This window comes from Anas platyrhynchos, chromosome 8 (genome assembly GCF_047663525.1).
Source record: "Anas platyrhynchos isolate ZD024472 breed Pekin duck chromosome 8, IASCAAS_PekinDuck_T2T, whole genome shotgun sequence".
Taxonomy (NCBI): domain Eukaryota; kingdom Metazoa; phylum Chordata; class Aves; order Anseriformes; family Anatidae; genus Anas; species Anas platyrhynchos.
In genome coordinates, this window is record NC_092594.1 from 14,621,015 (window position 1) to 14,642,746 (window position 21,732).

Genomic DNA, 21,732 nt, shown 5'->3' on the forward strand with positions numbered 1-21,732 from the left:
GTGGGGAAAGCCTTGTTGAGCCACCTCTGCACAAGCACAACCCCTTGGGAGGACATGATCTATGCATGTGGAAAGGGAGGCTGAGAGCTTTCTGTTCTTCATCTCCTGCACCTATGGCTGAGGGATCCTTTGCCTAGAAAGGGAAGAAGGTTAGAAGGTGGGCTTTGGATTTCCTAACTCCTCCTGAATGGTAGCTCCCTTGTCCTGCAGCAGTCCGTGTCCCTGTTTTGAGTTGCATTGAACGTCTGTGGTAAACAGACAGCAGGAAGAGTCCTGCAGGTGCTCCCGTTTTCACCCATCTGTTTCAGGATGCTTCTTCTTGGAGTCTTACTTTTTTGGACCCTGCAGTAGTCTACTGCACGTCAACAGTAATCAAGGTTTCATCTCACTTGATCTATGTATGTTATCTAGTGGCTGCGTGGTTAGTTAAATTCCCCTAGACAGTGGTATGTGCTGATGCTATAAAAGGCATCTTTTTTGGTGGGAACAATACAGTCATTCTATGTGCATCGCATTACCCAAAGTTTCAAGTTTGCATATCTTTTCAGAAAGACCATGTGGAAGTATTCCAGCAGTGGCCAATGCTGCATTTGAAGGCAGGAGCAAGGAGAAGTATGAGCCTGGTGAAACAGTTCGCTACCAGTGTCATGAAGGATTTCAGGTCACTGGTCCCCCTGAAATTTTTTGCAGAAGGGGAACTTGGTCAACACCACCAATCTGTGAAGGTATAGGTTGTACTTCTAAGTAGTCTATGATCCTTCTTAGTCTTCCAGGAACAGTAATTAATATAATGCCAACCAATATGTGCAAGTGAGTCAGACCAGTAGGGCTGATCATTGAGTTGCTTTTAATAGATTGCTACAACACCTGTTTTCCTGGTGCCTGAGAAGCACCAAGGAGGACTGATCAGCAAAGAAATCTTTTCCCCTTCTGGACTGAAGCCAGTAGCCACAGCTTTGCTCACTGCTTAGATTAGCAGTCAGAGGATTATGGAGGAAAGGGTGCTGGCTGCAAAGAGTGACATAGCTGGTAGCCTTACATATTTTAAATTTCACTCTCTGAAAGTTACCTTCGAATAGTAAATAAACCATTTTGCTCTCCAGTGCTTTGGCACACAATGCTGAATGGCATCAGCCTGCACATTCAGCTGGTCTCTGCAGCTCCTTTCCTCTTTTTAAGTCACTTCAAGCAAAAACAAAATAACTAATAACTGCCTTGTGAAGCATTGCAGAATGAAACCCATAGTATCTTCCTTTCCTACTTGTAGAAAATAATTTACCATATGCAAACCATCTGTCCTCATCAGGAATAATGGTGCTTCTGAATGCGCTATTCTGTGATAGCCATATTCCTGTCCTACGATTCTTAAATGCACCCCTCTTTTCAGATGTTCGCTGTGGACCCCCACCTGAAATTCCCAATGCTCGTATTATCAGCACTCAACAGCAGAGGTATCTGCCTGGTGCCAAAGTGCATTATGAATGTGAAAGTAATTCACAAATTATGGGTGTAAATTATGTCATTTGTTCAGATGGACACTGGACAAAAGAGCCAAGCTGCAGAGGTAGGAATTTGTGCCTTCATTATGGCTGTTCGCTTCATGGGGACTGTTTGGATTACCTTAATACTAGAAAGACATTACCTTTATTAGTTTGTTTTCTTTGGGTAATGCAGCTTTGTACCTACTACTTTCTTGCACAGAACTTTGGGACCAGTAAAACCGCTGTATTGGACTTCTGGAGGGCTGACTTTGTGCTGCTGAGGACACTGGTTGGTGCAGTCCCTTGGGAGGCGGTTCTGAAGGGCAGAGGAATCCAGGAAGGCTGGGTGCTCTTCAAGAGGGAAATCTTGATGGTGCAGGAACGGTCTGTCCCCACGTGCCCAAAGACGAGCTGGTGGGGAAGAAGACCAGCCTGGCTGAACAGAAAATTGTGGCTTGAGCTTAGGAGGAAAAAGAGGGTTTATAATCTTTGGAAAAGTGGGCATGCCACTAGGGAGGACTATAAGGATGTTGCGAGGCTGTCCAGGGACAAAATTAGAAAGGCCAAAGCTCATCTGGAGCTCAATCTGGCTACTGCCGTTAAAGATAACAAAAAACGTTTTTATAAATATATCAACACAAAAAGGAGGACTAAGGAGAATCTCCATCCTTTACTGGATGCGGGGGGAAACTTAGTTACAAGAGATGAGGAAAAGGCGGAGGTGCTCAATGCCTTCTTCGCCTCAGTCTTTAGCGGCAATACCGGTTGTTCTCTGGATACCCAGTACCCTGAGCTGGTGGAAGGGGATGGGGAGCAGGATGTGGCCCTCACCATCCACGAAGAACTGGTTGGTGACCTGGTACGGCACTTGGATGTGCACAAGTCGATGGGGCCGGATGGGATCCACCCAAGGGTACTGAGAGAACTGGCAGAGGAGCTGGCCAAGCCACTTATCATCATTTATCAACAGTCCTGGCTATCGGGGGAGGTCCCAGTTGACTGGCGGCTAGTAAACGTGACGCCCATCTACAAGAAGGGCCAGAGGACTGACCCAGGAAACTACAGGCCGGTCAGTTTGACCTCAGTGCCAGGGAAGCTCATGGAGCAGATCCTCTTGGGAGTCATCATGCGGCACTTGAAGGGCAAGCAGGCAATCAGGCCTAGTCAGCATAGGTTTATGGAAGGCAGGTCCTGCTTGACGAACCTGATCTCCTTCTGTGACAAAGTGACGTGTTGGGTGGATGAGGGAAAGGCTGTGGATGTGGTCTACCTTGACTTCAGCAAGGCATTTGACACCGTCTCTCACAGCATTCTCCTCAAGAAACTGGCTGCTCTTGGCTTGGACTGGCGCACGCTTCGTTGGGTTAGAAACAGTCTGGATAGCCGGGCCCAAAGAGTCTTGGTAAATGGAGCCAAGTCCAGTTGGAGGCCAGTCACTAGTGGTGTCCCCCAGGGCTCGGTGCTGGGGCGGGTCCTCTTTAATATCTTCATCGATGATCTGGACGAGGGCTTTGAGTGCAGCCTCAGTAAGTTTGCAGATGACACCAAGCTAGGTGTGTGTTTCGATCTGCTCGATGGTAGGAAGGCTCTGCAGGAGGATCTGGATAGGCTGCACCAAAGGGCTGAGGTCAACTGCATGAAGTTCAACAAGGCCAAGTGCCGGGTCCTCCACCTGGGGTGCAATAACCCCAAGCAGAGCTACAGGCTGGGAGAGGAATGGTTGGAGAGCTGCCTGGTGGAGAAGAACCTGGAAGTATTGGTGGACAGTCGGCTGAATATGAGGCAGCAGTGTGCTCAGGTGGCCAAGAAGGCCAACGGTATCCTGGCTTGTATCAGAAACACTGTGACCAGCAGGGCTAGGGAGGTGATCGTCCCCCTGTACTCGGCTCTGGTGAGGCCGCACCTCGAGTACTGTGTTCAGTTTTGGGCCCCTCACTACAAGAAGGACATCGAGGTGCTTGAGCGGGTCCAGAGAAGGGCGACGAAGCTGGTGACGGGTCTGGAGAACAAGTCCTACAAGGAGCGGCTGAAGGAGCTGGGCTTGTTCAGCCTGGAGAAGAGGAGGCTCAGGGGCGACCTTATTGCTCTGTATAAGTACATTAAAGGAGGCTGTAGCGAGGCGGGGGTTGGTCTGTTCTCCCACGTGCCTGGTGACAGGATGAGGGGGAATGGGCTAAAGTTGCACCAGGGGAGTTTTAGGTTAGATGTTAGGAAGGACTTCTTTACCGAAAGGGTTTTTAGACATTGGAACAGGCTGCCCAGGGAAGTGGTGGAGTCACCATCCCTGGAGGTCTTTAAAAGATGTTTAGATGTAGAGCTTAGGGATATGGTTTAGTGGGGACTGTTAGTGTTAGGTCAGAGGTTGGACTCGATGATCTTGAGGTCTCTTCCAACCTAGAAATTCTGTGATTCTGTGATTAATTTAGCTTAATACTTCTAGAAACACTATGGGTATATTCATCAAGAGCAAAAATATCTTGAAGAAAAAAGGCCTAGAGTGTGCTGACTTGCTATTCTTCTCTGAGATACAAGTAATTTCCAGACTACACCATTTTACTGACCTTCACTAGAAAGATGTGTAAGGGCTCCTCTGTTGTGTTCAGTGCTGTCAGAGAGTATCGGAATGGCAGAAGCACTAGAGGAGAGAAACAGGAGCTCTTCTCTGAGGCTCCACTATGACAGAGATCCCAGCAGAGCCTCAGGAACTAAAACATGCAGATCGGCTGGGTTCTGCAATGGCAAGAAGGTTCCTCTGAAGAGGAGCTGTGCCATCCTCCTAGTCCCTGCCCTAATCTGTGGCTGGGGGCTGAACAAGTGCAACGTGGCAGTCATACACCCCCATGGAGTCAACTTTACTTACCTGTCCCATGAGTAGTACAGGCTGATAATGTCTTCCAGAGCTCTGCAGTTCAGCAGAGAGCCAGCTTGGCTGCTACATCTGTGATTCTGAGAAGCGCTCGTGTTCTCAGCAGAGGACCATGGCCTTGCAAGGAGGCTTTTTGTGGCATGTGGTGTAGCTACAGCAATGTTGGCTTTTTCTAGAAGCTCTCACTGTCGCTGTCATCTCCTGAGAATCTGGAAGGTGTTCTGCTGCCATTGTGATATTAATTTACATTCCTGGGGCTCACAGTGCCCCTGAAATCCAAGGAAAAAAGGGGGGAAAAAATCAAGTCACGTTGGTAAGGCAATATTGTCTCTTGCACTTAAGAACATCATCTGGGGAATAACAATGATTCTCTTAACTGTACTTTGTAAAGGGAAATACATGAGGGTGTACAAATTGTGTGACATTTAGGTCTCCAAATTTCAGTCTCAGGACTGTTAGCAAGTGCAACAATATCTGTCAGACTCAGGAAAAAGAGATTTTCCGTGGTATCCCTCCATTTGTGTGGGCAGGATGTGTTTAATGGAAGTCTACCAGATGGCTTCACTCAAGGGGTGCCACATCTGGAAAAGCACCCTGAGGCTGAGAGCAACTGCTGGCCAGCTCTGATTTTGAGACTGCAACCTTTCAGTTCTGCAAATCTACTTTCTGAGAATGCCTCATGTGAGGAGAGTGAGAAATTGTGCTGTCTGTGCTGGAGAACAGTGCTCACAGCTCTCCTGCTCACTGACATCCAGGAAATGCAAGTGGAGCATTGCCTTTGTGAATGTCGTAAATTACCTGTGGGCCGTAGCTGATGGGTGAGTTAACAGCTGGTACCACGTTGGTGCCTAGGATTTCATGAGCACATTGAATAATCTCATTTGATTTCATGAGGCATGTGCAAGGTTTCAGCAAATGAAAAAATGAAGCATTTGGTGTCAAAGTGACAGTTTTCTCTCTGCTTTCCTTAAAGTCTCCTGAAGTACTGCCTACAAGGTCTTTTGAAGAATTTGTGACTAGGCCTCTGTTGCAGCTGAACTCAGATGGCTTTCTTTCGAACAGTTATTGGTCTTCCAGGGGAAGGTGGAAAATGCGGCCCACCTCCAGATATTGAAAATGGAGACATCCTTTCCTTCCAGTTGAAACAATACCCCCAAGGTGCAATGCTGAAATACAAATGTGCAAGTTTCTACATCCTGAAAGGACCTGAGCAAATCACCTGCACTGACGGGCAGTGGACAAATCCCCCAGTTTGCTTGGGTAGGTGGAAGCTGGTGCTGCGTGGCCCAGAGCTGTGTGAGCTGCTCGTTGTCTTTCTCTCAGGCCCTGCAGGCCCTGCACTTGTGAAGCAGCGCTTGTGCTGGGGCTGTGACGCTGACAGGGCAGAAGAGCAGCTGGTGCTTCTCCTGTGCAGAAGGAATTTCCTCTGGAGGTCAGCTCGTGTAGCTGCCTCTGCTGCCTGCTCTCCCTCCCTGCCCCCAGTCACCTGCAGATCCAGAAGGGTGGTTTGGTCTGAGTGCAAGGAAATCCAGGGCCATGGGGGAATGAATTTGAGAAGTGCTGGGATGAGGGCAAGGAGAGATCCCAAAAAAGACACAGGGAAGATACATTACTGCCTTCTGGGTGCCCCCACCCCTTGCCCTGTGAGACTGTCCGGGGGAAAAGGCCTCTCCACAGCGGTGTGTGGCGACTCAGCCGTCATTGTTTTTCCCTTTTGCCTTCTTAAGAATGTCTTTCCTGTTGGAAAACTCAGAGGGTGAGAACTCATTCCTGGAAGAGTTTTGTGAAGTACAGCTGTAAGATCAGAGAGGAGAAGAAAATGCATGTGTGGTGCATCTGTATGAACTTATCACATCCTTCTCTTACCTTTTCCAAGCGGCTTGTACGGCCTCCGAAGAAGATATGGACAGAAACAATATTGAGCTGAGATGGAGAGGAGAAAGAAAGCTGTACTCAACATCAGGCGATTTTATTGAATTTGATTGTAAAATAGGATACGTGCAGGACCCAGCATCTTCCCCCTTCAGAGTGCAGTGCATGGACGGGACATTAGAATACCCACGGTGCAAGCCAGGAAGTAAGTCACCTCCACTCTGTCACTGCTTGGCCGCTGCCTTGGTGCATTTTTAGTGCAGAAGCTGAGGGGAAAGCCCCTAGCAAGTGTGCCTGGGGAAAAAATAATGGGGCTCCAAGGTGGGAGAGCACCCTGATTTGATTTTATGTGGCATGTGCTAGGTTTCAGCACATGAACAAATGCAGTGTCATTTGACTCGGACACTGCCCAGCTGGCAGGTGAATGGGGTGCAGACATACCAGATGAATTAAGACCGGGCTCCCTGTTGTGGTTGCTGAGCACAGTGCCAAGTGCAAAGAGCAGCATTACTGGTGCCAGTGACCCAGTGCAGGATCTTCTCAAAGCAACGCCCGTTAGAATGCCAGGCTTCAGAACAGGGTGGTGCTTCAACAGGTATAAAAATCCAAGAAGCTGCAGGGCCCGACTTTTAAAAGTGAGTAAGAAATCAGGCATGATGCATTCATGCTGGCTTGTGCAGTCTCCTTGGTGGCTGTAAGTGCTCCACAGAGGCAAAAAGCTATCTCATTAGGAACCAAAATGGTACAGCCCAGTGACATTTTTTCTGGTTTGCAAACTGATCCACTCTTGTGGATCCACCCTGTTCAGGCAGCACAGGGAGCGGGGGAGAGTCAGGCTCTTCTGCAGCAAGAGCTGCGCCAAAAACAATAGCCCATTACGTAGGACCAGTGCAAGTCCTGCAGAAAGATGCAAACACTCCAGCAAGGAAAAATGGATGAAGTGGTAGTTGTGAGTCCTGGCAGGAGATGAATGAGAAGCTTTTCCATTTACCAGGCATTTGGTGTCAAGGTGACAGATTTCTCTCTGCTTTCCTCCAAGTCTCTTGAAGTACTGCCTAGCTGGTCTTCTGAAGAATTTGTGACTAGGCTTCTGTTGCATCTAAACTCTGATGGCTTTCTTTGTAATGGTTATTGGTCTTCCAGGGGAAGGTGGAAAATGCGGCCCACCTCCAGATATTGAAAACGGAGACATCCTTTCCTTCCAGTTGAAACAATACCCTGAAGGTGCAACGCTGAAATACAAATGTGCAAGTTTCTACATCCTGAAAGGACCTGAGCAAATCACCTGCATTGATGGGCAGTGGACAAATCCCCCAGTTTGCTTGGGTAGGTGGAAGCTGGTGCTGCGTGGCCCAGAGCTGTGTGAGCTGCTCGTTGTCTTTCTCTCAGGCCCTGCAGGCCCTGCACTTGTGAAGCAGCGCTTGTGTTGGGGCTGCGATGCTGACAGGGCAGAAGAGCAGCTGGTGCTTCTCCTGTGCAGAAGGAATTTCCTCTGGAGGTCAGCTCGTGTAGCTGCCTCTGCTGCCTGCTGTCCCTCCCTGCCCCCAGTCACCTGCAGATCCAGGAGGGTGGTTTGGTCTGAGAGCAAGGAAATCCAGGGCCATGGGGGAATTTAATTTGAGAAGTGCTGGGACGAGGGCAAGGAGAGATCCCAAAAAAGACACAGGGAAGTTCATTGCTGCCTTTTTGGTGCCCCTGCCCCAGGCTGTGCTTCCCCCTTGCCCAGTGAGACTGTCAGAGGGCAAAGGCCTCTCCACAGCGGTGTGTGGCGACTCAGCCATCATTGTTTTTCCCTTTTTTTTTGTTGGACATATGATGTGTCTGCATAAACTAATGATGTTCTTCTCTTGCCTTTTCGAAGCCGCTTGTACGACATCTGAAGAAGATATGGACAGAAACAACATTGAGCTGAAATGGAGTGGAGAAAGAAAGACGTATTTAAAATCAGGCGATTTTGTTGAATTTGATTGTAAAATAGGATACGTGCAGGACCCAGCATCTTCCCCCTTCAGAGTGCAGTGCATGGATGGGACATTAGAATACCCACGGTGCAAGCCAGGAAGTAAGTCACCTCCACTCTGTCACTGCTTGGCCGCTGCCTTGGTGCATTTTTAGTGCAGAAGCTGAGAGGAAAGCCCCTAGCAAGTGTGCCTGGGGAAGAAATAATGGGGCTCCAAGGTGGGAGAGCACCCTGCAAAGCTGCAGGCCATGAGGCGAGGTTCCCCCAAGAATCTGCCAACTGGCGAACCTGATTTTGAAAGGCTCCTGGGGAACGGGCTCGCTGGGGTTCATCAGGGTTACTGGTGCTGGGCCTGCCCGGCTGGTTCCAGGCAGGACGGAAGGGCTGGTAAGTTCCCTGCAAGTGGCTTCTCTGAAATCAGAAGGTGCCATTTCCCTGACTGAAGAGAGGGAGACCATTTCCTTGCAGGCTCTCCCAAGCCTGCCTGTGTAGGCAGGTCTTTGTCCCAACATCAGGGATTTTGTCCCAACATCAGGAAAGGGATCTTGAAGAATCATCTAGCCCAATCCCCTTCCTGAGCAGGAGCACATAAATCAGGTCACACAGGAATGCGTCCAGGTGGGTTTTTAAAGTCTCCACAGATGTAGACTCCACACCTCCCCTGGGCAGCCTGTTGCATTATTCTGTCATCCTCACTGTAAAAAAGAGTTTTTTCTCACATTCAAGCGGAATCTTGAATGTTGCGGCTTGCACCCTTTTACTCTTTATCTGTCGTTGGGTGTCACTGAGAAGAGTCTCGCTCCGTCCTCCTCACGCTTGCCCTTTATATATTTATAGAAATTAATAAGGTCACACTCAGTCTCCTCTTCCTCAAGGTAAAGAGACCCAACTCCCTCAGCCTGTCCTTGTAAGGAAGAAGCTCCACTCCCTTAATCATTGTCGTGGCTCTGCGCTGGTCTCAAGCAGTCAAGCAGTTCCCTGTCCTTCTATCAACTGGGGACCTGAACTGGATGCAATATTTTACTTTTAATTTTTTTTTTTTTTTTTAATTTTTTATCTTCCCCAGAGGACTGTACAGTGCTTGAGACAGCTATGGAGAGCAACAATATTAAACTAAGACAGCCAAGGAGAAGATCTTACACGTATCGTTCTGAGGAGTATATTTTGTTTACATGCAAGGATTCCTAACATGAAGTTTCGAACCCAGAGGATTTTAATGCCCAGTGTCAGGATGGAGTGATAAACTACCCCCGATGTGAAAGTAAGTGCTGTGTGTGGAAGATACATTGCTCTGTAGAACTGTGGATAAGAACCCAGCAGTGCAGGCTGATAACTTCTTCCAGAGGTCTACAGTTCAGCAGAGAGCCAACTTGGCTGCTACATCTGTGATTCTGAGAAGTGCTGGGGTTCTCAGCAGAGGACCATGGCCTTGCAAGGAGGCTTTTTGTGGCATGTGGTGTAGCTACAGAAATGCTGGCTTTTTCTAGAAGCTCTCACTGTCCCTGTCATCTCCTGAGAATCTGGAAGGTGTTCTGCTGCCATTAAGTGACATTCCTGGTGTTCACAGTGTTTAGAAACACTCATGGTCAAGGAAAAAAGAGGGGGAAAGACATCAAGTCATCTTGGTAAGGCAGTATAGCCTCTTGCGCTTAAGAACATCATCTGTGGAGTTACAAGATGATTCCCTTAACTGTAGTTTGTGTAGGGGAACACGTGAGTGCCTACAAACTGAGTGGAGAAATGTCTCTTTTCAGATGTGACGTGTGAACCTCCTCCAGAAATTGCTGTTGAGTTCTCTCTCTCTCCATGCAGTACACTGTCAGTAAAGACTGCCCTCAAGCTAGCTTAGTGGCATTTTTGTCTCCAAATTTCAGTCTCGGGACTGTGAGGAATTTTTTTTATTTTTTTTTTTTTTTGCCTTAAATATGCTCTCACAGAGGTACTTGTGAGTCCTGACAGCAGAGGAATGAGAAATGTGCTCTTTTTCCTTTGCTAGGTATTTGATGTCAAGGTGACAGTTTTCTCTCTGCTTTCCTCCAAGTCTCTCGAAGTGTTGCCTACATGGTCTTCTGAAGAATTTGTGGCTAGGGCTCTGTTGCAGCTAAACTCTGATGGCCTTCTTTGTAATGGTTATTGGTCTTCCAGGGGAAGGTGGAAAATGTGACCCACCTTGAGATACTGAAAATGGAGACATCCTTTCTTTCCAGTTGAAACAATACCCCCAAGGTGCAACTGTGAAAATGAAATGCCCAAGTTCCTACATTCTCAAGGATCTGAGCAAAGCACTTGTACTGATGGGCAGTGTACAAATCCCCCAGTTTGCTTGTGTAGTTGGAAGCATGTACTGCGTGGCCAGCACAAGAGATCTCTAATCTTGAGATCTGCCCAGGTGTGCAGTTGTGATTCTGTCAGTTCTAGGAAACACTCAAATGATGAAGTAGTATCTGAACTAAAACTTGGATTTGTGCGTAACTCAAAGTCATCTTACAAGCAGTCTGAACAACTACAGTTTGGTTGTGAAAAAGGGTACACATTTGGTGAAAGAGCAGATGCATTATGTACTGAATCTGGATGGCATCCAACCCCCTACTGCACTGGGCTGCCTTTTCCTAAAGTTATTTTGGACACTGTATGTTGTATTTGGAAGTAATTTCAGTATTATCGTAATCATTATCATTAGATTATTGATTTAAAAAAAAAATAATAATCATCCACATCTTGCCAATACACCATGAAAATCATGACAAAACAACTGAATATGAGTTTTCCATGAGAGGCCATAGCAAAAAATGGTTAATTCAGCCTTTCTTGAGTATATGAAGATAGAATTGCTCACATGTACTGCATAAATGAGATGGATGATGAAATACTTTAGCATTAGAAACTGCTTAATTTTGTCCTGTTCCTTTTTTATTCTGTGACTGAATTAGTGGGGATAACATAGCAAAAATACTCTTGGTTTATAAATAATTCTTAATTTGCATAGGAAGGATAAAGTTGAATCTCTTTACCTTCTACAAAATACAGTGAAAATGCTTTAGTGAAGGGATGGAAAAAAAAATCAGACATTAAAAAGATTATTGAAGCAAGCAGAAAAACCACTAATACTGTAGAAATTAAAACTATGGAACGAATCTGAAATTTTTAATGGCACAGAAAAATTAACGTTTGAAACCAACTTAGAGAAGTGATATGATTTCTGAAGTCCTATTGTCTTCAAATCAAGACGTGATACTTTTTAAAGTGAAATTCAAGTATACTGCTTTTAACTTGAATATAAGTGGTGAAAGTCAGTGGCTGTTCTGAAAATAAAAAGAGGGGGTTAAATGCTGGATACCATATGAATTGCAGCAGTATGGATAAAACTGGCTCTCAGCTTGATGACCTACTTGCTTATGAATCACAACAAGTTCTTTGAGGTGGAGCTACAAATTTATGCATCTTCAAGTCTTCCACGTTCAGTAGCTGAGATGCTGTGGCACCGTAGCCACCACTCTGCTACTTGTAATTTGTAATAAGAGTAAAATGCCACTCAGCATCTCACCCTGTATGAACCTGTGAAACAACAGAAGGCTTGAAGACAATAGAATAGTAGGTTTTCCTGACCTACTGAACTGATTTCTGCATTTTTCTTGAGTGTTCCTGAGTCTCACCATAGTTTGAGTAGACCGAGCACCTGTTTGCTCATCGTTACATTAGCTTTTGAAATTTCTGAGCTATTAGTTCTGAGAAACTAGTTCCAATGAAAGAGGAACAATTCAAAAATGATCTCTGTTTCACTGATAGACCTTCAGTAAGAAATTGTGCACCTTTTTAAAAAAAATGAGTGGAAATTACAAAAAGTACCTTTCAAAATACCTTTCAAATTTAAATCCTCACTTAAGGTCAAGAAATAGTAAGACAGGGTTGTAGGAAGAACAGTCTGATGTGGTTATGGCCATTTCCATAGGAATAAGAGCAAATTTGAGGTAGTCCAGTCTCAGAAGGGTAAGTTGTCCATTGATGGCCACGAGTGTCTAGGCTGAAAAATACAGTGGAATTGTAGTGTTGCAATATACACAAAGCTAGCTGAAATGTGCTCTCTACACAGACATTATGTCAAGAATTAGGTACAGTATGTCTGAAATTCGCTAACCTAAAGAACCAATCTGGCCCTGAAGTGATGTATAAGCAGAGACTAAAGTAGCATGGTCTGCGTGAATTCTGCCGCTGTCCATGACTCTTAGCCTACGATGAAGACAGCAGTTTGTTTAATATTACCAGAACTGTAATTGTGCCACCACATTATTCATGATGTTCAGACTTCCCATCAGAAATTGTCCAAGGATCTCTACAAATTCGTATATTTACAGTGATGAAACTCCCTTATGCTTTCTAACTCCCAAACACCTTCTGTGCAGTTCAGATGACAAATCCATGATTTCTGACGTCAGTCCTGTTGGACATCTGCACTCTGGGTCACTGATTTTGATTTAGTTTCACTCAGCTACAGTACATAAAGTCTTCCGTTAGAACTCCAAATCCCACAAACAGACATGCGCATGATGTCCTAGCTGGAATAATTTGATATACATTTTGGAGAAATCTTTATACTGTATCAAATCATGTTCAAGAAATTGCCAAAGAACGCTTGAAACTGGAAAAAAAATGTTTGCAAAAGGGCATTGTTACAGGATGTTATGTGCCACCAACCTTCCTGGGACCTCTTCCAGAAAGACTCCTTTAGAAATAAAGAGTAGTCAGTCCTAGTGCCCACTCAGTCCTTGAACTTTCTGCTTCAAGATAGTAATGATACTAATCAATATGCATTGCCTATGGTTTAGCAGCATACTGCTTTTGAGAAGTGACAAACAAAGCCTTCTTCCAGACATGGATATACTGGGCTCTGATACTTGGGCTGTATGCAATTATAAATCCTCTCCAAGGTCATTCTATAGTAGGAAAATATAAAATAATTTCTGTCCTGCTTTATTCCTGTAGCTTTTTGCTACCTTGAAGTTGTTCTAGATCTTATTTGACTTACCAGGAGCCTAGATGACTAAGCAGCACACGTATGCAGCTGATTCATCCACCTTCACTCCACAGGAGGACCAACTTGTGGTGACTGTATAATCATCCCCTCCCAGCCCTGAGTGTGCTGGTGTGATTTTCTGAATTGCAAGTAAAAAAAAAAAATTAAAAACAATGGCTCCAGTTTATAAAGAATGTGTTTGCCTCACTCCCTAAGAAATCTCTATTTGAAAGTTATTTTATGCAATAATTTTGGTCAATAGACTGTGAAGATAAAAACTTCTGCAATTAATATAAAGGCATTCTTCAAATTAGCACCGCATTTTTCTCTTTCCATTTAGAAATTCTATGCTCTCCTCCAAGAGTTCCCAATGGGAACTTTAGACCTCAAGAAGACAGCTACAGAGAAGGGGCTACGATCACAATAGACTGTAATCCTGGATATCATTTGAGAACACTGCCTGGCAAAAATACAGCTCAATGCACCAGCAGAGGCTGGGTGCCTGCTCCAGATTGTGTTGGTAAGTAGCTCTTGTGAGTGAAGGCACAATATACACAATTGTTATTTTGGAAATATCTCAAGAGAAAAACCTCAGCACCATAGGAAATAAAAAATGCTTATTCGTTGTGTTTCCTGGTGTTATAAAACTTAATGTGAATGGCTTGGAAAAAAACATCAAACAGCTAAGAAGCAAGGGTATAATGTAAATGTACATTATGTTTATAAACACGGGCATTATCTGTTACTATATTTGTGAAATTATATATTAAAGTCTGCAATAGTCAGCTCCCTGACAGGAAGGTTTGTGGTCCAACTGAGGACTAGCATGCCAGTCAAGATAAGAGGACACAGTGAGTGTTGAAATATCCAAACCAATGCGTAGGTGATGGTTGGAAGGTATTTTTCATCATGTTAACCAGAACCTTAGATTTTTGCTTGCAGTTTTGTGTTGATATGTTATGAACAATTGCAGCTTTATTATACTCTGTCAAATGGCAAAACAAAATACTCTTGATTGATTGGTAATGAGTTCTTTTTTGGCTTAAACTTCCATTAATTACAATTATAGTTTTTCCCATTATATGCAGTAGAAAAACAAAAGTCAGCGATTTCATTATTTATTGGTCTTTGATCTTTGATTACTGAAAATGAAAGAAAAACATACAAAACAGAAGCAGGTGAAAGAAACCCTGACAAAATCAGTCTTGTGAATGAACCTTTGGGTAAAATTATTTGATCTATCCAAGAAAAGTACATTGTTAACAAGTGGATTAAGCATTTATCTATTTGTAGATTCTGAAATTGAGGAATCTTTTGGAGACCACCTCTCTCATTATTAAATGGTCCGTTCAGTGACTGATCCCTCCTTCCCATCCTCCTCACCCCCAGCATGTGGGCTTTGGTTCAGGGCACGTCAGGAGGAACCTAGCTGCCTTGGCCAAGCAGGACACCCTGGGTAATCTTTGAATGACAGCTGCTGCTAAGCCTGACTTGTTCCTGAAAAGCTCTTTTGAGGAACTGAGAAAACAAAAGAAATATCACTTATGTTTTAAAATGAAAAAGAGTAAAGCTAGAAAGAGCTTTTGGTGTAAGATCTCAGAAGTGACAAATAAAAATGGTGACAGCTGTTACAACAATTGCTAGACTCTGCACTTTAGTGTCTAGATCTGAGCTAACTGCATGGGTTCCCATCAGTGTCAGTATAGTACACTTAGCTGAGTCCCTGTAAAGAAACTGTGTTATCTCACCATATAATTAATACTTACATTTGGTTGCATGAATCAGCCTCTAGTGTCCACTAAGAAGATGGACTGGATTTCTGTTGATTGCAATGAAAACAGGCAAAAAGCATAGCTGTAGACATCGATCGAACACAGCAACGTTGATCCTGCACTCCTTGAGATCTGCCAAGGTGTGCAGTTCTGATTCTGTCAGTTCCAGGAAACACTCAAATAATGAAGTGGTATCTGAATTAGTATTTAGGACTTTGTGTGCTGAGCTTTTTGCCATGCGTGTGTTGATACTGTTGCTGTTAAATTCTATTTCAAGAGAAACCCTGTGACTACCCAGTGATAGAAAATGGCAAGATAAGTGAAAGAATGGCACACTCTTACTTTCCAATGAGGATTGGACAGTATGTTGATTACCACTGTCGTAATGGCTACTTAGCCCCAAATGGAGGAAGAGTCGTTCGAATTTACTGTTCAAAAGGGGGCTGGAATCCAGAGCCAAAATGCCTCAGTAAGTGCACTTCTACTATATGCTCAATTTTGTTATGATTATTGATGATCTGTGCAGCAGAAATGGTGCTGGTGGAATGCAAGTAGCAGCAACGTACCGTTAAAGTATAACTGGTTGAGTTGAACCCTGGAACTTCCCCCAGACTGTTATCCTGTCTGCAGAGCTCAGCCACTTGGTAAGTGACACTCTGAAATGAGCAAGGCTGAAATGATAAATCTGGATTTTGGACGTTCATTACTCCTGCACCTATCCCTGAGATTAAAAAAAAAAAAAAAAAATTAGAGAAATAAGATTTAGGAAATGTTTTTCATCTCTGGCTTCTGTGTCCCATGCATGTATCTGCTTTCACCTGCACATGCAGCAAGACATTCCAAGAACATCTTCTCTGTGTAAATGTATTATTCCTTCAGTTCCTTGGGCACTTTGTCTAGAGGATAATGTCTAGGATTCACTGCCCAGTCTTTTTGGATAACGTTTGGGACTGGCCAGGTGGCACACTCTCACAATAAGCTGAGAGTGAGTATTGCTGCAGCAAGAGATCCAGATACACTGGCTTAATCTTTCAGCGATGGAATATATTTAAACCAGCGAGCCGATGCCTTCTCTCATAATCCCCATCTTCAGTCAGATTACAGTTCCTACCTATCGATAGGACCTGAAAGATCAACAAAAAGTTGGTCTTTCTCCAGTTGCCCTGAGCGGAGTGGACGTCATTTCAGGGGACAAGGGGTGTCCCACCCAGAGGAAAGGAGCAGTTACTCCAATAACGGAGCCAGAGCATTCCTTCATCCATCCGTAGGGCCAGCATGCTTAGCAGTTGGTAAAATCTCTACAGCTGGTTAAATTTTGGTACCTGAGTATTAGCTGTTCAGATTACTGTGGTTAAATGTACTTACCTTTCTTCTTTAGAAACATGCTTTGTAACACACCTGGAAAACGGTTATTTCAGATATAATCGTTATACTTACACGGAAGGTGAAAGAATTCAATATGTCTGCAACCAAGACTATCGTACTGAAAGTGCAGGTGGTGAAGTTACATGCACAAAGAATGGCTGGTCACCTTTCCCAAGATGTATCCGTAAGAGTGAGTGTGCTTACATTTTGTCACAATTTCTCGCTAAAAAACAATAAATCCATTGTCACATCACCCATGTTAATCCATCACTGCTGCTTGGGGTAACTCTAAGTCTAGGTGCTTTACAAGTGAAACACAGTGCCGTGATTCCCTCAGCTGTCTCATGCAGCTCTTGAGTCCCTGCGTGCTACTGAGGTCAGTAGCTATACAAACATGCAGAATGATGCCCTGTAAAATGGCCACAGCAGGCTCATTTAATGCTGGTAAGGTTTTCAGATGACGGGGGCTTCCACCGTAACATGTCAGAATGGGACCTGGACAGAGCGGCCCCAGTGCAAAGGTGAGTTCTCTCTCTATCTTTCCATGCAGGAGACTGTCAGTGAAGACTGCCCTCAAGCTAGCTCAGTGGCATTTAGGTCTCCAACTTTCATTCTCAGTAATGTGAGCAAGTGCAGCAATATCTGTCAGACTCAGGAAAAAGGGATGCCCAAATCTGTGGCTGGGGGCTGAACAAGTGCAACGTGGCAGTCATACACCTCCATGGAGTCAACTTTACTTACCTGTCCCATGAGTAGTACAGGCTGATAATGTCTTCCAGAGCTCTGCAGTTCAGCAGAGAGCCAGCTTGGCTGCTACATCTGTGATTCTGAGAAGTGCTGGGGTTCTCAGCAGAGGGCCATGGCCTTGCAAGGAGGCTTTTTGTGGCATGTGGTGTAGCTACAGAAATGTTGGCTTTTTCTAGAAGCTCTCACTGTCCCTGCCATCTCCTGAGAATCTGGAAGGTGTTCTGCTGCCATTGTCATGTTAATTTACATTCCTGGGGCTCACAGTGCCCCAGAAAGTCAAGGAAAAAATGGGGGGCAAATCAAGGTTGGTAAGGCAATATTGCTTCTTGCACTTAAGAACATCATCTGGGGAGTTACAAGATGTTTTCTTAACAGTAGTTTGTGTAACAACACATGAATGCTTATGAATCAAGTGCCGAAATGTCTGTTTTCAGATGTGACGTGTGAACCTCCTCCAGAAATTGCTGGTGGAAAAGTTCAAGGTGTTAAAAAGCCAAGGTATTTGCCTGGGGAGACAGCTCACTATCAGTGCTGGCAAGGTTTTCAGATGACGGGGGCTTCCACAGTAACATGCCAGAATGGGACCTGGACAGAGCGGCCCCAGTGCAAAGGTGAGTTCTCTCTCTCTCTCTCCATGCAGTACAGTGTCAATGAAGACTGCCCTCAAGCAAGCTCAGTGGCATTTAGGTCTCCAAATTTCAGTCTCAGGACTGTGAGCAAGTGCAACAGTATCTGTCAGACTCAGGAAAAAGAGATTTTCCGTGGTATCCTTCCATTTGTGTGGGCAGGATGTGTTTAATGGAAGTCTTCCAGATGGCTTCACTCAAGGGGTGCCACATCTGGAAAAGCACCCTGTGGCTGAGAGCAACTGCTGGCCAGCTCTGATTTTCAGACTGCAACCTTTCACTCACAGTTCTCCTGCTCACTGACATCCAGGAAATACAAGTGGAGCATTGCCTTTGTGAATGCCGTGCAATTGAGTCTACTGTTAAATTACCTGTGGGCCATAGCTGATGGGTGAGCTAACAGCTGGTACCACGTTGGTGCCCAGCATTTCACGAACACATTGAATAATCTCATTTGATTCATGAGGCATGTTCTAGGTTTCAGCATATGAACAAATCCAGTATTTGGTGTCAAAGTGACAGTTTTCTCTCTGCTTTCCTCCAAGTCTCTCGAAGTGCTGCCTACATCGTCTTCTGAAGAATTTGTGGCTAGGCCTCTCTTGCAACAAAACTTCAGTGGTTTTCTTTCTGATCTTCTTTCAGGGAAGAGTAGAAAATGTGGCCCACCTCCAGATATTGAAAACGGAGACATCCTTTCCTTCCCATTACCAGAATATGACCAGGGTCAGACTGTGAAATACAAATGCCCAAGTTTCTACATCCTGAAAGGACCTGAACAAATCACCTGCACTGACGGGCAGTGGACAAATCCCCCAGTTTGCTTGGGTAGGTGGAAGCTGGTGCTGCGTGGCACAGAGCTGTGTGAGCTGCTCGTTGACTTTTTCTCAGGCCCTGCAGGCCCTGCACTTGTGAAGCAGCGCTTGTGTTGGGGCTGCGACGCTGACAGGGCAGAAGAGCAGCTTGTGCTTCTCCTGTGCAGAAGGAATTTCCTCTGGAGGTCAGCTCGTGTAGCCGCCTCTGCTGCCTGCTGTCCCTCCCTGCCCCCAGTCACCAGCAGATCCACGCGAGTGGTTTTGTCTGAGTGCAAGGAAATCCAGGGCCACAAGGGAATGAATTTGAGAAGTGCTGGGACGAGGGCAAGGAGAGAGCCCAAAAAAGACACAGGGAAGTTCATTGCTGCCTTCTGGGTGCCCCTGCCCCAGGCTGTGCTTTCCCCTTGCCCTGTGAGACTGTCAGAGGGCAAAGGCCTCTCCAAAGCAGTGTGTGGCAACTCAGCCATCATTGTTTTTCCCTTTTGCATTCTTAAGAATGTCTTTCATGTTGGAAAACTCAGAGGGTGAGAGCTCATTGCTGGAAGAGTTTTGTGAAGTACACCTGTAGGCTCGGAGGGGGGAAGAAATTGTATGTGGTATGAATTTATCACATCCTTCTCTTGCCTCTTCCAAGCGGCTTGTACGGCCTCTGAAGAAGATATGGACAGAAACAATATTGAGCAGAGATGGAGAGAAGAAAGAAAGCTGTACTCAACATCAGGCGATTTTATTGAATTTGATTGTAAAATAGGACATGTGCAGGACCCAGCATCTTCCCCCTTCAGAGTGCAGTGCATGGACGGGACATTAGAATACCCACGGTGCAAGCCAGGAAGTAAGTCACCTCCACTCTGTCACTGCTTTGTCCCAGTGAGCTTCTCTTCTGCTTCTCTCTTGCAGCCACAGCTGTGCCCCCTTTGCGCAGCTCCTCTCTGGTTGTGCCCTGCTCTGGTGTGTGTGGAGGCAGGGGTCAATGCCCATTGCACGCCTTCACAGGCTTCTCCAGCAGGAAACCTGTGCTTGCCTCCTCCTACAATTTCCCCAAGCCGCAATTACAGCGACATTGCTGAAGGGTATGAAATGGGCTTTTGCCTTTCATCATCAGCAATGTGCATTGATACAGGAGGGGACAGATGCAGCAGGGATGCAGCACAGGGGAATAAGTAGTGTCAGTCACTAAGCTGGTACCAACAGCTTCAGAGAGTTGACAACGAGGTCTACAGGCAACTGATGAAAGTACTTTCTCTTGTGGTGGTGGCTGTTCTTTTATTTTTCTTGTTTTTCTCTAACTTTTTTTTTCTTCCCAAGGGAACTGTAGTTTGAGTGAGGTGGCTATGAAGAGGAACAATATAAAACTAAGACACTCGACGAGAAGATCTAACATATATCGCTCTAAGGAGACTATTTCATTTACATGCTATTTTGCCCACCGGGAAGTCTCAAACCCCGAGGATTTTGAGGCACAGTGCCAGGATGGAGTGATTAACTACCCCCGATGTGAATGTAAGTGCTCTGTGTGGAGGGCGCAGTGCTCTGTAGAATTGTGGAGAAGGGAGGGTCAGCTTTAGGGGCCTTCACTTAACCCTCTACCAGTTTGTGACTGTCTTGGGGTTGCTCCTGTTCCAAGGGGCCTGGGGAATCAAACTGAAGCAATGGGAATGCTAGGCAACTTTGCTGTCCACTGCTCTCAAGAAACATGGCTATGTGCCAGCCTTGGTGTTCATTCCTTTTCTACTTCCTCTCTTTACATTGCAGCGTATTTTGGATAAATGGAAAAGGCATGAAGGAGCCCAGCTGGAGAAATGAAAGATCCTTTGACCAGCCCAGTGATTTTGAGCTCAATTTTCCCTGGAGTTTGCTGTTTCATTGTGCTGTGTTTGCAGCTTGGCCAATGTTCTGTGTTGGAATTTGCCTTTCTTTTTTCCCTTTGAATTGTTGGATGATTGTTTTGATATGTTACCATTTTTGTAAAAGTATTTACATTTTATCCATTCAAATGACTGTACTTCTTACTTTTGTTCTATATTGATCTCAGTGTTATTTTATTAACATTTGCATCCTGAAGTAGGCTGGCTTTGGTGGCATACTGAGACATGAATTAAAGTGTGCAGCTAATTTGCTGATCAGCAAGTAGTGTGTGTGTGGTCTTGTGTGCTCCTAGCTTCTTCTCCATGTGCTTTCCTGGGAGTTTAGCCTGGTGTCATGGCAGAGATGAGTGTCCTCACAGCCTCATCATGATGTGAAGGCAAGTGCTCTCCTTTAAACAACTCAGGGAAGTCTGTGGATCATAGACCCCAATTCTTATGCATGACTTGAGCCTCTGTGATATTTGGAGGGGGGAGTTATCAAATGTATCAAGACATAGGTGAGGAGTGTAGAGGGATTAGAAATATATAAACTTATATATAATTTTTTTTTTTTTTGTATTTTTTTGACCAAAGTCTCTTGCATATGCTTCATATAGCAGTAGCTGAGTTAATGTTCTTTGTCTTCTGTGACTGTAAACTACATTTATAAGTCTGTCCCGTATAGGTAATTTTATTTCATGTGTTAGCGTTTACCTTCAGTCATTTTGTACCTCTTCTGTTGATAATCTCTGAACATGCAGATTCAAGAGTATTTGGATCCTTTGTTTAGTAATTCACTGAGGTTTATTCTGAACTCCATATGGGTTTAACATTTCAAGCAAAAAATAAAGACAATCTCAGCACAGAAAAGCAACCAATCCGTATTGACTGTAAACCAGCAGGAGTCAAGTGCGGACATAAGTGAGGAGTGTAGAAGGCACAGAAATAGTCTGAACATCAGTAAAATAAATCTAGAGCATCTGAAACTGAAACTTCTAAAAAGAAGTTCACTTACGTACACATTTTTGGTATGAAAATTTTGGACCAAAGTCAGTTGGTATGCTGATGCTTTCAATAGTATTAATATTATTTTAAAGATCTAATTGCATCTCTCCCTTCCTTGTATGAGAAATGCAGCAGAGCTGTATTTCTCCACCGGTGATTAAAAACGGTGTTCTTCTTAGAATATGGTTGCCCGCTTTACCATTTTTTGGATGGACATAGCACTGTTTACTGCAAAGAAGGAAACTGGACAGAACAACCAACTTGCTTAGGTAAGGTTTGTGAGGGAATAAAAAAAAAAAAGTGACATGTAATGTAGAAAGGAAAATCTGGAAAGGACCTCTAGATAATCTTTTAATGACTCCCTCTTC

At 44.8% G+C, this 21,732-nt stretch overlaps 1 protein-coding gene across 1 annotated transcript in view; it reads left to right on the forward strand.

The window, feature by feature from the left end:
• LOC101803713 (complement factor H) overlaps window positions 1-21,732 on the forward strand; it is a 56,773-nt gene that overhangs the window by 2,233 nt on the left and 32,808 nt on the right. Inside the window, exons 4-13 of the mRNA XM_072041894.1 lie at window positions 549-725; window positions 1,388-1,564; window positions 5,410-5,607; window positions 6,224-6,424; window positions 7,363-7,545; window positions 8,081-8,281; window positions 13,531-13,710; window positions 15,240-15,431; window positions 16,341-16,517; window positions 17,509-17,685. Of these exons, the coding sequence (XP_071897995.1) occupies window positions 549-725; window positions 1,388-1,564; window positions 5,410-5,607; window positions 6,224-6,424; window positions 7,363-7,545; window positions 8,081-8,281; window positions 13,531-13,710; window positions 15,240-15,431; window positions 16,341-16,517; window positions 17,509-17,685 (1,863 nt within the window). The remainder of the gene's footprint in view (window positions 1-548; window positions 726-1,387; window positions 1,565-5,409; window positions 5,608-6,223; window positions 6,425-7,362; window positions 7,546-8,080; window positions 8,282-13,530; window positions 13,711-15,239; window positions 15,432-16,340; window positions 16,518-17,508; window positions 17,686-21,732) is intronic.